The sequence below is a fragment of the Parastagonospora nodorum genome (genome assembly GCF_000146915.1).
Source record: "Parastagonospora nodorum SN15 chromosome Unknown scaffold_44, whole genome shotgun sequence".
NCBI lineage: Eukaryota > Fungi > Ascomycota > Dothideomycetes > Pleosporales > Phaeosphaeriaceae > Parastagonospora > Parastagonospora nodorum.
In genome coordinates, this window is record NW_001884592.1 from 202,480 (window position 1) to 219,825 (window position 17,346).

Genomic DNA, 17,346 nt, shown 5'->3' on the forward strand with positions numbered 1-17,346 from the left:
AAGATACAGTGAGCTCGAGCGCATGAAGCGGATTGACGAAAGCAAAGACGTGAAGATTGGCAAACTCAATGCTGTTGTCTGAGAGAGGAACAGGCTGTGAAAGGACTAGAAGACAAAGCCAGGAAACAAATCAGGCGGATAGGATCAAGGACATGCGAATTGAAGGACTTCACGCTGCAAACTGAGAGAAAGAAGGACTGCAAGGCAAAGTTGATGAAGCTGAACAGGAGACGGAATTCAAGAACGGGCCCGACTGACGTACGTGTCGGTATGCTCGAAGTCGCGCCACTAGGTCACGAGAGGCCCGTCTTCTGTAACGACTTGGACGAGGCAAGGGGGTACGTCGTAGTTGGGGATCAATGAAGCTGCACTCTACTGGACTTGTTCACGACGTGCTATATCTCCTGTGGCAGCACGGAATCCGGTTGCGCCGGGTCGGGGTTCGCGCAGAATTGCACTCCCGTTCGCGCTGGTTAGCCTTGTCGTGCTGGATGCGCCTCGCAGACTGGACCGCAAGGCCCAGCTGTGCCTTGCTGGCAGTCTGTTCGAACGGGCGACGCTGCACCGTCCGCGTTCGCTGCGTGTCGAGGTGGTACACCTGGCCATGATGCCTTTGCGCCTCCTGTCTCGCCCCATCAGCGTGATTGCGTGTAGCAGTAGCCGAGTTCCTGCGCGTGCTTTTGGTGAGCTTCACGCTGCTCGCACATGTACTCTCCCCGCGCACTATGCACGGCCTCAGCCTGCCGGAAGCGCTCTTGCGCCTCTGTCTCGATTGCTGCAAGCATCGTTGGTCAGCCTTGACCTGCTGAACCATGGCGCGCACATCCCGCGCACTGCATGTATGTCCCAAGTCTGGCGCTCTAGGAGGCGCTGTACAATGCAGCCACTGCGTGACACATGTCAGTGCAGCTCTGCGGCGGTGGCGGCACCAGCGCGGGCGCTTAGGTCGGTGGAGAAGCAGGCCAACTCGGCCATGGCCTGGAGCACGTTATTTTGGTCGAGTACTTCTGTTGTACCCGCTCGAGTCTGTTCGTATGGCGGATCTGCTGGCCGATGGGGCTGGGCCAATCGGACCAAATCATGGCCGCGGGAGTTTGGGCGAAAGTTGTCGAGCAGGGCGGACAAGTTGGACTGGGACTGGGAGCTCAGCGCGCTACAACGACCAGAAGCGGCGTGATTGCGGGCGTGGCTGAGGGGTCTGTGAGGCTGATGAGGCGCCTGGGGATTGAGGAGCCGGCGGTTGGGGCCGTGGTCGAGTCCGTAGGGGCTGTGGGGGCTGTGGGGGCTGTGGGGGCTGTGGGGGCTGTGGGGGCGGTTGGTGGCGGACATGTGCCGCGAAGGCGCGTGAGGCAGTGAAGCGAAGGGCCTGGTGTGATGCTTCCACTGCGACTGCGCGGTCTCGAGCGCCCAATATCCCTGCCCATCGATTGACTATCCTCTGCCCAAGGCACTTTCTTCTTCATGTATGTTTCATTTGACGTTACAAGGCTCTGGATTGACCATTCCCCTGTGCATGCGCCTTCAATCTCAACCTCGGCAGGCGTCACCGCGCATTGATCGGTGGCAGCAACGGGGTTGGCGGCTTCCATTGGGGCTCCTTGCACCATCCGTGTTAAGGGCACGAAACACTAATTCCTCGAGTCTATTGGTACCAAGATCACGCACGCTTGAGAGAGTTTGAACCTTCGCTAGGACTGACCGCCTCCAAGTCGGTCGTCACTGCAAGAAATCACCAAGTTGGTGACTGTGCTCATCCATCGTTGCCCCTTGCGCCCAGCTCCTCCATGGTCCATCTCACCTAATTCGATTTGGATCAGGACTGACTGCCCAAACCATCAGCACTTTTATCTACTGCAAATGCCTCGTGATGAGTTTTCATATCTAAGCGAGCAAGCACAACATTCGTTCGTTAGCTAAGTAACTCTTTGATTCTGGCACTGCCTCTCGGCATGTCTGCAACATCGCCCGCCTCAATCATCGAGACATGTGGCGCGACCAACGGCCAACTACTGCATCTTCATCGTCACACTTCCCGACATCAGCATACTGCGCTCACACCGCTGTCATTGAGTGTAAGGATCATTTCGAAAAGTCCCAGCATCAAGGCCACAAGTTTCTACCACTCCACTTCTTGCTCTGAGCAGACCTTATCAAGTACTCGATAGCTCGCTGTTCTATCCAAACCGTCTGCCAATCAGTATCACTACCTTCTATGATTTTTCGAGGCACACACAGCTGTCGTGTGTACTCACATCGAGTGCCGTCCCCTCCTAGCCTCTAACCCCAATGACCTACAGCAGACAAACCTGTCGATGCCGACTACTCGTATATCGTTCAAAACAGCTTGTCGTAAAACCAATCAAGGGCTCCTTACTGGTCCTTCCCACCTTGGGCTCCTCACAAGTAGCGTCCATACCGATCTCCCATGGTACGCGGGCTGTGTCTGATGTGGGCTGAGCTGCTTCAGTCAGCGAGAAAGCGCGCGCACCGTAGAAAGGAGTGCGTAATGTGGAATAACAGTATACACTACAGGTACTTTCAAACTAGATCTGGAGAAATACAGATGATGGTGCCGCTGCAACGTTCCCACGGTGCGAAGGGGGCTCAGTCTGCTCTGTGAGAAGTACCCTGTCATCCATTCATCGCTGTCTCTTTCTGCTGGGTCTCATACTGTATCTGATATCGTTTCCTCGAATTTTTAGGAGTGAGGATACAGAGGAACGAAGGGCATTGACTGCGGGTTCAGGTCCGGCTTTCCGCATGACGCTGGGAGGCTGTGATGTGTGTCAACGCAATTGCCAGAACAGGCTCGTTGCGCCCACCCAGCTCAACCAACGAGTAAGAGAAATGCAGTACTGTTAATCTCGTCAAACCTCCGACGCTCCGCTATCGTTACTCTTCCCAATAAGTGCGATATTCGTAATGGAAGCTCTTCTATTGAGCTTATCCAGATATCGGCTCACATGATCGCCATACTGCGACGAGTTCTTCAAAAGACCCACTAATTACAGAGGACGTGTCTGCAAAGTGCTGAATGTGTATCATAGATATTCTAGTGTCCACGCCCATAGCTCACACTAAACAACGATTTCATGCAGCAATGGGATTAGCGAGCGTCGTCAGTGCAGACACATTTTGTCAAGATCGTCATGGAACTCAGTTTATCACCTCCATTTAGTTGCTACCAAGCCGCGAAGCACAGTAATCGGATGCAGGGCCAAACACAAAAGCATTCGCAACAATGAGGTAATCAAAGAAATACATCCACTTCCATATCAATCTGTGTAAAAGACTAGAAACCTTCAAAAGCTCTTGAAGACTCAAACTCCTGCCCATTGCATAGCCGTCCTGCTCATCGCGCCCTGCCAAACGCTCCACCAGGCGATCCTACGCGTCAGGATCAACGCCGAGCTGTCCCGCCCCCGTCTCCTTCCCCTTCTTCTTAGCCCTACGACGAGTGCGACGGCCATTTGCCGCTGGCTCAGGCGCAGGTGCCGACGTGGGAGAAGCAGCTGCCGTGATCCGCTTCGAGCGTGGCGTGCTGCGTGATGTCGACGGGGATGAAGGATCGTGCTTTGCCGTGGCGGCCGGCTTGCTTTTTTTCGAATGTTTCTTCTCGCCTGTACGCATGTTAATTTTACCGTTGATCAGCGCGAGATGGAGCAGGGGCTGACTCACTACGCTTGTCGTGCTGAGGGAGGTGTGCAGGTATGGATGTTGCATCGGGGTCGTCCTTTTTCGCTAATGGTTTGCTAGCGCTAGGAACTTGTGTGGACGTTTTTCCTCTGCCGCCTTTTTTGCGTGGCTGTCGCGCAACAGTGGGTGTTTGTTGCTTGTCCTTGCCGTGCATATCCGACGAGGATGTCGGGCCTGAAGTGTCGTGATTGTGGGCTGATTCCTCAGCGACGACGTCGCCGTCACCTAGTTCGAGCGTTATTTCAGCGTTTTGTCTCCCCTCTCCATCAAGTGTTCTCAAGACATGTTTTTGGCGGCCATTATCCTCCGAAGCTATCAGAGTTCTCTCGATCAGGCTACTAATGCTCGCGCGGACAGGTTCCATAGCTTTGTCAGAAATACTCATAGGACTCAGACTCCTAGGAACGGACCGAGGATGGTCGGGGCTATGAGGAGACGGAAGGCCGGTCTGACCAGGCTTCAAAGATGAGGGGCTTGTAACCAGGTGCATGGAAGAGCCAGAGCTGCTGCCCACAGGCTGTATGGTTCCGTCCAACTTTCTGGCACGATGCTGTAGCTCTGCCTCGTGTCTCTCGAGTGCACTCTGATATCCTGGTATCTCGATGGTCTTGTTCTTGCCCTCCCATGTTTGCCTTGAGCTGCTGGCCGCAGGCCTGGTGTGCTCGCCTGCGACCTCATCATCATGACCTGGCTTGGAGCCTTCGCTATCATACGTTCGTGTCAGGCGGATTGGTGGCTCGCTATAGAAGCGTACGCTTGCTCGTGGGTCGACGAAAGGAGGGTATTTGCGCGCAACCTGCACGAGTTTAGCACATTTTGAAGTCGTTTGCGAGGAGAACAGAGAGAAGCTCACCCAGGCTTTCAATCCGTTCCTCATTCCCATCAGCCACTGGGTGATTGTGTCCATGAAAGCGACTACTAGGGCTATGACGAAAGGTGGTGGGTTGGTCTGTCTTGCGGGCGTGGGACCACTCCAGAGATCCTGATAACCCTATCACATATGTCAATGAGGCAAAAGCGACAGAGAAGAAGCGACAGACGGTGATACTATCTTGACGCTCTCGCATGGGGTGACGTTCGGCTCCAAAGCGTGCGAGGTTAGCGGAAACGCGATGTCCCTACACGATTTGTCAATGATATCATGAATAGGGTGAACCTAACTTACTCGCACAGAATCATCAGAACCTCTCACGGTCATGTCACTAGTTCTCAAAGGGTCTGAACTCGCTTCCACTGAACGCTCAAGACGTGCAGCCCATGCACGTGCTGAAGGCTCCATAGCGGGCGATGACGCTGTTTTCGGACTTTGTGTGACTCAGCTAGAGAAAAGTTGTACCTGAGAAGTGTTCATGAGTAGAGGAAGAGGGAGTGCGAAATTGTTTGCATGTCAATACGCCTGAGCACGTGCCTGCGCGATGGTGGTACATGAAGCTAGCGCTCCAAGCATCTGGTGGTACAAGAACGTCAAGATTCCAAGCATCTTAGCGGAGGAATTTTCTCAGAAAGTGTAGATGCCTTTTCTTCTTGCAATATCATCTATTCTCACTTCGCTTTCGTCGTACTTGCCCAGGCGACTTATTGCGCCTTTCATGGATACGTCTTTCAATGCCCTGCGCCACGAAGAGCTCACTTAGCTTGCTTCAAATGGCATATTCTGAAAATATCTCCCAATGCATTCGCCTCTGCGACATTGAGAAACGGAATTCGGCTGTGCTTTGTTTCGGGATCGACTACTATGCTCAAGTGGGATGCATTCTGATAGAGGCCGCTCCATAAACCGACTGTAGCGGATCCCCTGCATTTGCGAGTCGAAGTTGGTGATCTTCCTTCGAACACGATACACATGTATCCCGTGAAGAAGACCATGTTCTGTCCTGCTATTGCTTCGCGAGATTTATCATCGCCGTACCAGGGAAACTGCTCTCCGGTTACTTGGCCGCCTGCTCTTCTAACAACACAGCTCATAATCCTGCGTAGACATTCCTTGATCACGTCATCACCACTTGTTGCCAAGAAACAATGCCCGTTACATGTACCCACATGCGTCCGGTACACGCGCTTGCTATTTCACCATGAGGTAGTCTCGGACGTGCGGCGTCGCAGCTACGATGATAACGACGCAGATCCAGTTGCTGAGGGTGATGAGGAATCCAGATCGCAGTCAGAAGCATCGCGACGCGATCTCGTGTAGTGCATGAGGGCGTCATCTTCATCCTCCGAGCTTCTGCCATGTTGCTGCAGTTCAGCTTCCTCCGCTCCTGCTGTCGTTGTAATCGCTTGGTGACATGGGAGATGCCAGGTCCAGAAGCAGGGTCTCGAACGGCCTTCAAAGGTGGAGATATGGCTGTTCCCCGACTCTCGGTCGTTATGGGCGCAGCGCAGCGGATAGTATGGTCGCGCCTTCGATCGAGGCTCTACTGCATATACAGAAAGCTCAACGTGAGTGGCGAATTTTACAGTATTCATGGCGACTTCCTTGGCTTATCAGCGTGAAAATATTGCTTTGGGAAGGTGAGGGAAAGACCATCCATTTTAGAGAGGACGAGATACATCGACATGTATGATACTAGCCTGCGTCAGCGGCGCCGTTTACGTGAAGATTGCCTCGTCGATTCACGATGATGTCGTATGTGGTCTGCGCCTTACCGCGTTGTGCTGACTGTGCGCCTAGCGACACCACCACCACGACAACAACACACGCGCAATGCTGGCAAGCATGACGCGCATCGAGTTCCCGTTTGCGCATGCAGATCCTGATGCTCTCTGTTCACTCCTCATGTTGAGAAGCCTTCCCGCGTTGTTCGCAGACACAAAAAAGCCCGTAGACACCCCCTTGGCATTCGATCGCTCATTTCCGAGTACAGGTTACAAGCAAGTGCCCGCGTTTACATCCAAGCTCTTGATGAAACAAACCAAGAGATCCTCACGATTCCCACCTCGCTCCCTTCGATCCGCTCCCTTGTTGGCAAAGCCATGCGCGAAGTCTCTGACCTCACCATCCTCGGCATTTCCGAGGCCGCGCCTACAGGATCCGCCGTCTATACAATTAGCTCCGTAGCCGCAGTATTCTTCGATATCAAGGGCCATGTCGACATCGATGTCGAGATTTCGCGCGCCATGGCTAAGCTGCAGAAGGCAATGGGGGCCGTCAACCACCAGAAGGTCATGGCTGTTCCAGACTACCAGGACAAGGTGAGCGGTGCTGTCAAGGAAGGTGACAAGGAGAAGCTTCGGGTGGCAGAGACGGAAGTTGGCAACCTTCAGTACAGTATCGAACAGTTCGAACAGTTGAACTATAGTTTGGGGATTTTGTGGTGATGCAGTTCCAGCCTATAGTTAGGGTACCAATGCCTTTGCACCACTATTCGACAGTGGTATTGTAGACTCAAGAAAATGAAGTATAAGCGATTTAAACAAAGATTGAGTCTACAAACACCTGTTCTGACTTGCAACCGGAGGCAGGGGATCGCTCTGCGGCTTGTTTGCCGCAATCACTCTTAAGCGGCTAGGCCACCGAGTCTAGACCCTAGAATGTTCGTCCACGCCCACGCTGTCTGCCGGGGGCACCGGCATCGTTTGCGGCGCAGGTATGAAGGCTTTTTCGACAATGCCGGTGCTGGGGTGGACTGAGTGTCGTGAACACGCAGCGTGTGCACATCAACGCGGATAGTGAAGTAATGCACACCGAAGAGGTTGCAGGAGGCTACAAGCTGGAGCGTGCTGTACTCTAGACTCCGGCACTTGTTCGACAGGAGTCCTAGTAAGGTATCTTCAACGAGTCGTGCCATGCTGTTATGGCTGTAAAGTCATCGTGTTCGAGAAGACGGAGCACAATGAGATTGCAGTCCTGTTTGTCAACGACTAGGGCGCGCACAACGGCGCGCGCAGACCTCTTGCTTGGAACTGATGGCGCAAACTCTACCATTTGGCATCTACTTCAATACGCGGGATATGTAGCATGGCGCGGTACGGTGGCTGAGCTGCTGTCTCTCTGATATCGCGCGGTTATGCAGAGACACGTTGTGCTTCTTCTCCGCAAAGGGTGTGCAGCTGATTGTGTCCACGATTCCTGGCGAGGTGGTTACGCAGACCTGTCGCCTCAATTAGGTGTGGTACTTGAATGGTAAAGAAGACTCTACACTCTCGTACGCCTATCGATAGTGCAGTTTGGCAGGATCGGAAGGAGGTGGCAGCGCGAACGCTTCCGCCTTAGTTTGCTGAGCTTGTTCAGCTGGCGTCAACCGCATTATGGATGTCATGAGCCCGTAGAGTATCTTTCTTAACGGCAAGGTCATTTAATTAGCGACGCAGTCGCTGGCCTGCGTCCTCGCACCAGTTTGAGCACGAACTAGGCCGCTTCCATATGTTAAAGATGGAAGACTATTTGCGCAGCATCAATCTCAAAGCGTTGAACAAGGCATCTTAGAGTATTCGTCAAACATGTGTGAAGTAGGGAGATATTCGGCAACGATAGTTTTAAGAGTAGTGGCGGCAGCAGCAGTCTCCAATTATGCCAGCGTCATTCTCTAGAGAGTATTTAAATCTCTCGCTCTATTTACAATTTACATCAATGTCCTGCAACGCTTACTGCAGCCGCTCGAGCACGTACTTTCCCGCGGTAATTGGCAGATACTTGGCCGGCTTCTCATCCGAGACACAGCGAGATATGGCCTCACGGTAGCATTCTAGTTGATTGAGAAGAAGGATATGCTTACCCTTTCACGTGAAGAGTTCAAGACACGCTATACAGTACTTTTAAACAGTCCGTTTGTAATTCTCACTAGCCTCTTCGTCGCGAGAATTCTGAATGTCAAGGTATCTGGGTACAAACTCATAAAGTCGCTAATATTGACTACCAAAACCCTTTCTATCAGAATGGCATCGACCTACTTCCCGTCTGGCGGCAGTACTTGAAGCCAGAGCTTCGATTGTAACAACACTATAAAGCATTCAAAGTCCGTGTGCGGTCGTTTTCCGACGTGCTTGCTCTGTCTCTGTATTCCATGTATGGCTTTGTGCAGCGTAGTACAGTCGCGCGATGCCGCCAGAATGAGTTGCCATGTCATCAAAGTATTAGAGGAAAAGGCGAATAGCTGGAGATGACGAGAGAGTTGCAAAACCTGTCGTAGTATTCTTTGATACGCTAAGAAAGTCCTGGCAAGTCCTCCTCTCTCGGCTACATATCACACTGCCCCGTCTGCCATCCAGCTCTGAATACTTTCCATCTCCACCCGTTGCGTCTAGCTCTTCTTGATAGCCCCAATTCTGTTATCTCGTGCGGCCCAGCATCTCAGTCTCACTCAGCTCCGCCCACGGAACAGGCGCAACTTTTCGTATTGAGCTCCTCTTTATCACATGGAGTTCTTTGAAAAGCGTTTGCCAGACACACCGTGGTTGCAGATGTAGAAGAAGCCAGTCTTACGCCACTGCTTAACGGTCCTCTGCATACTTGGAAAAGGAGCGACCATAGAATGTATCGTCTGAGAGAATGTGCTCTCCAGTAAGAAGTTCTGGAAGATGGCGCTGCGCTGAACGGACTTCCTTTGACGAAAAGCGGAATGGAAAGTTGCATGCATATAGTGTGCTCCAATATACTGGCATAAGCCTACGGCGTAGGCGCAGGACTAGCGTCCCTCTTTACCATTGCAAGTTTTCATTTCTGCCTTGGATCTATTCTCATTTGCGACTGTTAGCTGGTCAGATTACAGCCGATAGCCTGCCAAAGACAGGAGTAATGTGCGAGGGGGCGTTAGATGTGAGTTCTTGGTCACTTTGCTATGAATAACTACAAATGCTTCTTACCTACATGTATGAGATCTGTGGGTATTGCCCAGCAAGCCTAGCTGTCGTCCGTCTTTCTGAACTCCACCATTACCCCATGCAGAATACTAGAAAAGTACCTTTTGTTGGTACTCCTTCTTGAGACTTCTCAGAAAACGCTCGCCTTGATACCTTTACCAACCCTAGCCGAATTCATATCAGCATGTATTCGCATGATATATGAAAGGACTGATGTAGCGAGACTGATTGACAACTGCATTATAGCTGCTGTTGTACCAACGCAGCCTCTAGGAAATCGAGAAGGGCGCCTACGCAGACTGCGCGAGCTCTATAGCAGCTACGGAAATACGACGCCTAAGTCGGTACTAGTATGACTGTGGGTAATAGTCGGCCTGATGGTAGATACTGTAGATCACGGCATCGACACTAGCAGGAATGTGATGTCCGTGACTATCCCCCAAGGACCTCGCGCCATAGAGCTCCTCCATTCACGGGATTCATTCGCATAGCTTCTTGGACATGCGCGCAGATACACACAGCTATTGAGCCTGGGCCAAGGAACAATTTCGTTCACGCTCGTGAACGTCGAGCGTACTTGCAAGCAGAGCTTGCTGTAGACTTCCGCGTTTTGTGCAAGGTGGAAGAATGCAGAGGCGAGAGATGTAGATGTTGCGTCAGGTCCTAAAGCCGTATTGGAATTATTCGAGTAGGAAAACTATCAAGTTGATTTACCCTACCTTAGTTGCAAAGTCAGCGATCAAAAAGGGGGATCATCAGTACTCGTGTACAACTCTACAGGGTAAGCGTCCGCTGCGCTCAGCTTATACATCTATACTTCTCTTTTTAAACTTAGTGCTTAAAGGACCCGGCGGGTCCCTTCCCGCTCCGTCCGGATCCTCTTGACTTAAGCCAACAAGGTATCTACAGAACTTCATAGTCGCACTATCATTCTGCGAACCCTGCGTCTTTCTACCAATCCCTATGCGAGCCCATCCATGCACCCTTTATCAATGTATAGGACAGTGCTGTGCAGGCGTCGCTACAATAGCTGCTGTGAATCAGAGTCCTGAATCACTGTATTTTGTTCTGACACGCTAGAGGTACTGCTGCCTTTGGCAATCAACGCTATAACACAGGCTGGCAACAGTCTTATTCGTTGGGAGTGTATTTATAGACGGAATAGAAATGTTTGTTGTATTAACCTCTTCGCTCTTGTTGTTATATAGGCAACTATCTCAACTTCATAACTACTCGCAATAATCAAAGTCAAGGTTCGTGAAGCATACGCAGCAGATATTCCCACACTTGCTTGAATAAGCGCCGAAAGTTTCTGAGGAGAGCCTATTTACGATCACTTCTTTCTACTTCGTGACATCTATGACTACGACTATCGCCATTTCTTCCTCTACAATCTCAAGAGACTGCTCTATATACCGGGCCAAATCATCGTGGTAGCAGAGCTAGAAGATACTCCTGAAGCAACTGCAGCTCCTCTTCTTTTAAAGAAGGTGCTGCCTAGAGTTGTAGGATATGCTACTTTCATACATACTGGTAGCAAAGAGGAACGGGCAACATGGAACCTAGACTTATAGTGCAAAAGTGAGTGCATTTGTTTTTGCTTCGCACTTTTTGATACTTCACGCTATCTTACTGCGAGTACAGAGAGATGGGTTTCCCGACGCTAGCTGTAGATCCAGACTATCAGCGCCAGGGTATCGGGGACAAATTGATTAAGTGGTGTGGCATTCGGGCTTGGACTGAAGACGTCCAGGTCTTTAGGGATAGCTCAGAGAAGGGCCTGCATTATATCTGCGTAATAGTTGTGAGGGTATTAGGAGTATGAATCTGCCGAGACAGTTTGCACACGAGGGCAAGGAGTTTGAGGAACTGAATGTGGTAGTGTTGAGGTGGCAGGCTTAGAAGCTTTGCACGTGGTGGAATTTCTAGGCATTGTTCAAGTATCGTGCAGCTTATTAATTTACCAGTACCTACTGCAAGTCCGCTCTTACAGCATGTTAGCCATTTGAGTAAAGTTTCGTAAGTTCTCTCTTCTATCTATTTGTTCTGATTAATGAAGGATCACCAGCAGATGGCGAATTATAACCTCGAATGCTATATGAAATACGCTACCCTCTATTGCTACGATTGAGGCTCGAAGCATCAAAAGCATGTACATAGCTGCGGGCACTGTTGATTACAACCGCACCCAGATCTTCGACACTCATGTCCTTACCCACGGGAAAGCGAAGGAAAGGGTCTATATCCTAAGCTATCGAGGAAGCTAAAGAAACTTAAGTAGTCGACGTATGCAGAAGAAGCCTGCCCTCGAGAAGGGCATTAAAAACCTGATGCGAATTATAGATCAGAGCCTTACTAAGGCCGCCACATACCTCTGCAGAGTTGACGAGCCGACCTACAATCGCATGAGATATGTTTTGGCTGACGGTAGGAACGGTCCTGAGGTTGGGGTGCGAGGCTGCGTAGGCGCCTTTTATCTGCTTGAGGAGCGTAGTCTTGCCGGCATTGTCGAGGCCTAGGAGGAAGACAGAGCACTCTGCGGTTTATTAGCATTAGTACTTAACGTACACAGGAACTAGGGAGCGTACCTTACTTACTTGTCGCATAGAGATTCATCGACTTGAAGAGGTGATACGTGGCTTGCGCGACGCGTTATGTCGACGCGCGCTTCACATAGCCGGCGAGTAAGGGTCTACGGCGCGCAGTTAATAGGGAATGTGTCACACTGTTGCTATCGATAAGCCCCAGCAGATATATTCTGGAACTTAGCCTTCGTCATCTCATCTACGACCTGTCTCTCACTACTTACTACAACATTTGCAAGGGCGAGCAATGCAGTGTAAGTATTCGGAATGCTTAATAGATATATGCATGCTAATGATTACAGGAACCCATAGGCGAGCTAAGCAGTGAACCCAAGCTTAACTGAAAAGAAAGCTCCGTCTTTTGACCTCCAAGCAGCAGTTATTGTGTCTACGCTATCCGCAGCCTGGCCTATCGCTGACACCAACCTCGCCGAACAGCTTCTAGATCTGATTCAGCAAGCAACTTACTACCACCAATTCTCTAAAGGCGCCAATGAAGCAACTAGAACGTTGAACTGAGGCACCTCTAAGCTCATCATCATAGCTAGCGATGCCGAGCCCCTTGCCTTTACACTTTATCTCTCACTCTTATGTGAAGACAAGAACGCACCTTTCGTCTATATGCCCAGTAAAATGGCGCTAGGACGGGCGTGAGGCGTCGGCCGCTCGATTATAGCGGTCAGCCTCACTAGCAACGAGGCAAGCGATGTGACGGGACAGATCAGGGCTATGAATAATGCAGTTGAGAGGATTGCAGTTTTAAGGAAGGGCGAGTCTAGAAATGGCTTAGCTCTGAGTCACTGAGTCCTGGTACTAGTCTGAGATGGACAACAAGGTGTGCGCGGCACAAGATGCATAGTAGCACCAGAATACACTCTTTAAACACAAAAATGCTAACCTTTTCTCTGGATATAGATAAGCATTTGCATAGCAGTGATGTTGTTTTATAAGCTTACTCTGTCTTGCACTTCTCTGCTATGCTGTGCGTTAATGTCAGCACTGTATTTTATGTTAGAGCAAAGGACGTGGTAGGATAGCACGCTATAAAAGCTATAGGATCTCCTATAAGGAACAGACAAAACAGGGGCTCTGCCGTCTATATTAATACAAAACTAGGAATTAGGAAGATACTAAGGCAACGTAGACTTCTAGTAAGGTGCTTAACTTTTCTCTGTTAGCTCTTAACTACTTTGTAGCTCTTAGAGTTCTTTTCGATTAGCTACATCTAGTTTCTATGCTTAGGATTATTAATTATTACGTTCTAATTAGTATCTAGTCTTTTAGATAGCTTACTGCTAGTTAGATTATTAAAAAAGTCTTCTTAACGCTATAAGAGATCTAGAATAGTAGGTATATAGAATAATATCTTTCTTTATAAACCTAGGTTTCTATATAATAGTACTACTCTATCTTAAAAAATTTTAAGAGCATCTTAAGAGATTTTACTATTCTTATCTAGAAGTATTAAGCTAGCGCTATATCTAAGCAGAACTTAAATAAGTAATTTAACTTTCTGCCTATTAGATTACTAGTGCTGTAAACGTAATATAATATATTAGAAGTAACTCTAGCTTTAGTATATGCAGCTAATAGTATTAAGAGCATAATAATACCTGCCTAGCTTAAGAAGCGTCTATATGCCTGCACTAAATCTAACTTTATATTATATTTCTTTAACTCTTCTACTTAGGTATCTATTAGCTCTATCTTAGATAGATCTTAGATTATATAAGAACTAGTATATATTCTCTCTATAATTAACCTCTAAGTTTCTTAAGAATTTATCTTACTTTAATACTACTTAGTATACTTATCTTATAGCTTCTATCTATATACTTCTTATAATTTAAATTCTTTCTACTCTTTTATAAGAAGATAATTATTAACTAGAATTACTTTAAGCTTTTTATTAGTAAGAATAGTATTAACTTATAATACTCTATAAGATAAATATAAAAGTACTACTTATAATAAGCTTAAAGCTATAGTAATAGATACTTAAAGAGCATTACTAGAAGTAATCTAGTAAGAGTAGCTATAGTAGCTCTCTAACCTTTCTAATATAGAGAGAGTTAAGAAACTTAATAATAAAAGTATTAAAAACTATATAACTAGTAATATTATAGTAGAGCAATGTGTATTAGCGTAGAGCTTAAGCCTAATAGAATATTAGATAAAGTATAGAGGTAGAAGAAAGTAGTTTAGAGATTAATAACTTAATTAACTACTTTTATATTAAGTATAACTTACTATAATAAAATAGTAACTAACTATGTAACTTAAACTCTATATCTTAGTTCTTAGAAAAGCTAAGAGTAAGTAAGTATAGCTAAGTAAGAAATCTAGCTCTAATAATATATTAGATAATAAGAATAGAAATAAGAATATAAATAGAGATTAGAAGTAAGAATATAAATAGATAATAGAAGCAAAAATAAGAATAGATAATTATTAGGATAATATTAGAGGTTATAGCTAGAAATAAGTAAAAGTAAGAATAACTAATAGAATTATTATAAAGAATAGATAAACTGCTACTTTTAAGAAGTAATTCTCTCTCTACTCTATATACTAGCTCTTTAGTAGCTATACTAGGCTTGCTTAGAACGCTAAAGGCACTCTCTATACTAGAGTACTAATATTATCTTCTCTCTTAGATATACTTACTTTAGGTAAATATATCTAATATAGAGAAGTATTTAATAAGCTTAAATAAGCTATAATAGCTTATTTAAAGTCTAAAGCACATATTAGAGCTCTATAGATTATTACTAAAATTTATAGCTTTAAGAGACTTACTTAGCTAAGCTTAGTATACTAAGTAATAATAAGTAAATAGTATATAGATCTATAATACTAGTTAAGCTTAGCCTAACTCTTAACCTAGTTCTATATTCTCTTAGTCTCTTTTAAATAAGAATTTTTAGTTTTTTCTATAAGAATTTTAACCTTTATTTAGGCTAGAATACTCTATTATAGCTTATTATAGCGCTAATAAATATAGAGTACTCTATAATAACTACTATATCTCTTAATCTAGCTTTATTAAGTCTCTTTACTTCTATTCTATACTAATCTAAGCTAGAATATCTCTAAATCTATTAGAATAGACTAAATTGCTATTAGTAATAGTATAATAGAGAATAGTATATATATTTATTATCTATACTACTACTATATTATATCTTTTGCTATAAGCTTCTTTAAGTATCTTAGTAAGTTTAGTTATATTATAATAAACTTCTCTAATACTATAGAGAATACTAAGAACTATCTTAATCTCTACTTATCTTAGTAGAAGAAGATTAAGGATAAAGAGACTACTTAATACTTTAAGTACCTCTATTACTTTTTTAGTAACTTTAACTATATAGTAGTAAGTTATTATAAGCTAGAATACTTTATTATAGCATAAACTAATATATTTAGCTTTCTAAGAAGTTATATTAGAAAGTTCTAGATATTATTACTAATATTAATAAGCTAGCGCTAGGTTAGATTAATATTTGCTACTAAACTATTATTACTACTTCTACTATCTCTACTACTAGAGACTAGCTAGTAAGAGCTGTAGTAGCTACTTAGTATACCTATAATCTATAGCCTCTAGATGCTAAAGAGATTTTAGTACTTAAAGTTAATATTTAAAATGCTTATAGTTCTTTAGCTATATAGTTAAAGAAGTAAATACTTTATATAGTTCTATATAAGCTATAATACTCTATTATAAGCTATTTAGATACTAACTATATTCTAAGCTCTTATATATACTTTATATAGAGAACTTAATATACTATAATAGCACTTTAGACTCTAATAATAGTTCTAATGCTACTTATATATTTATTTACTATAATTACTTTACTAAAGCTATTATTACTAAGCATAAGGCTTATTAGAATATCTTTATTAAGACTATTCTTAAGCTTAAGTAGATTAATAAGAATAAGCTTAGTACTCTTTATAAGAAAATAAGTTAAGCTATTATAGAGTATATTAGCGTAAACTAATCTAATATATAAAGTAAGAAGTATAAGAACTCTAAGAGAAGGCTAAAAAAACTAATTTAAGATTTTAAGATAAATATTACGTCTTTAGAGAAAAATAGAAGCTCTATTCTCTTAGCTAAGTATAGTCTCTTTATAAGTAAGATTAATAAGGCTTAAAAAAAGCTTAATAGTACTAAGAAGTATTTAGCAGTTCTTATTATCTAAATCTAACTCTAGTAGAGCCTTTTATAGCTAATTTAGCTTTCTTTAAGTTATTATATCTTAGACTATAGCTAGTAGGTATTATAAGAGTAGTGCCTAGATCTTTAAGACTTAAGCTAAGCTATTATAGGCTATTCTAGCGTAGATTTACTTAGTAATCTCTAGATAGTAAAATGCTAAGAAGATTCTTTCTTCTATCTTTTCTTAGTAATATATTTTTATTATTAGATTCTTTTATCTCTAAATTTATATTAGATTATTATATAGTACTTATTTTTAAGAATACTAATTATTTTCTTCTAATATAAGATAATCTATTATAGGCTATAATAGCTCTAAGAGATATAGTTTATTTATTACTACTCTCTTCTTTTATTTAGAAGTTAATCTTAGTATCTAATATCTATATTTTAGTTTATTTAGCTATTATTATACTTTCTACGTTATATTTAAGTAGATATAGTATCTTAGAATCTTCTTAGAGTATTTTTCTAAAATATTTAAGCTAAGTTCTTATAAGTACTTATCTTTAGAGTAGTTTTTCTATTTAACTAAGTACTTCTATTAGCTATTATTTATTATTCTCTTATTTATAATTTTATCTACTTTATAGATATTATTATCTCTAAAATTATATAGAGTATCTATAATATTAGTTATAGAGTATAGAATTTTACTTATTAGATTATATAGCTCTAATAAAGAGGCATAAAAGATAGAGTATATATTTAGAAAGCTCTTAAGCTTAACTCTAAATACTAAAGAGCTTATTTACTTATTAATAACTTCTAAAGCAAATTTCTAGTCTAGTTTCTTCTTTAGTTATATTAATTATATATTTTTAGTATAAATTATAATTTTATCTTCTTCTTTAAATAAGATTAGTAGCTTTTATTTATTTATATATTTCTTCTAGCACTTATTTACTATAAAGATTCTTAATTTATAAGTAGTAATTATTATAAGTATCTTTTTAGTAAGTTTAGTTACTTTAAGTAACTCTTTATCTCTAAGTAGTCTTTTAGGCTAATCTAGCCTAATAGAGTCTAGTTCTT

The 17,346-nt window shown here is 44.2% G+C and overlaps 4 protein-coding genes across 4 annotated transcripts; 1 reads left to right on the plus strand and 3 right to left on the minus strand.

Moving 5' to 3' along the window:
• Nucleotides 1-900: 900 nt before the first annotated feature.
• On the minus strand, nt 901-1,589 carry SNOG_16266 (hypothetical protein; the record flags this gene model as incomplete). Its single annotated transcript, XM_001806338.1, has 2 exons — nt 901-1,131; nt 1,164-1,589. The coding sequence occupies 2 exons, from the start codon at nt 1,587-1,589 to the stop codon at nt 901-903; spliced, it is 657 nt and encodes a 218-aa protein (XP_001806390.1).
• A 1,798-nt stretch (nt 1,590-3,387) lies between these two features.
• SNOG_16267 (hypothetical protein) lies at nt 3,388-4,975 on the minus strand (the record flags this gene model as incomplete). The annotated part of the gene is made up of 4 exons (XM_001806339.1): nt 3,388-3,620; nt 3,679-4,492; nt 4,550-4,687; nt 4,862-4,975. 4 exons carry the CDS (start codon nt 4,973-4,975, stop codon nt 3,388-3,390), a joined length of 1,299 nt encoding a protein of 432 aa, XP_001806391.1.
• Nucleotides 4,976-6,400: 1,425 nt separating this feature from the next.
• SNOG_16268 (hypothetical protein) lies at nt 6,401-7,014 on the plus strand (the record flags this gene model as incomplete). Its single annotated transcript, XM_001806340.1, has 2 exons — nt 6,401-6,495; nt 6,561-7,014. 2 exons carry the CDS (start codon nt 6,401-6,403, stop codon nt 7,012-7,014), a joined length of 549 nt encoding a protein of 182 aa, XP_001806392.1.
• A 4,754-nt stretch (nt 7,015-11,768) lies between these two features.
• Nucleotides 11,769-12,111, minus strand: SNOG_16269 (hypothetical protein; the record flags this gene model as incomplete). The annotated part of the gene is made up of 3 exons (XM_001806341.1): nt 11,769-11,822; nt 11,868-12,031; nt 12,093-12,111. The coding sequence occupies 3 exons, from the start codon at nt 12,109-12,111 to the stop codon at nt 11,769-11,771; spliced, it is 237 nt and encodes a 78-aa protein (XP_001806393.1).
• Between the last annotated feature and the right edge of the window lie 5,235 nt (nt 12,112-17,346).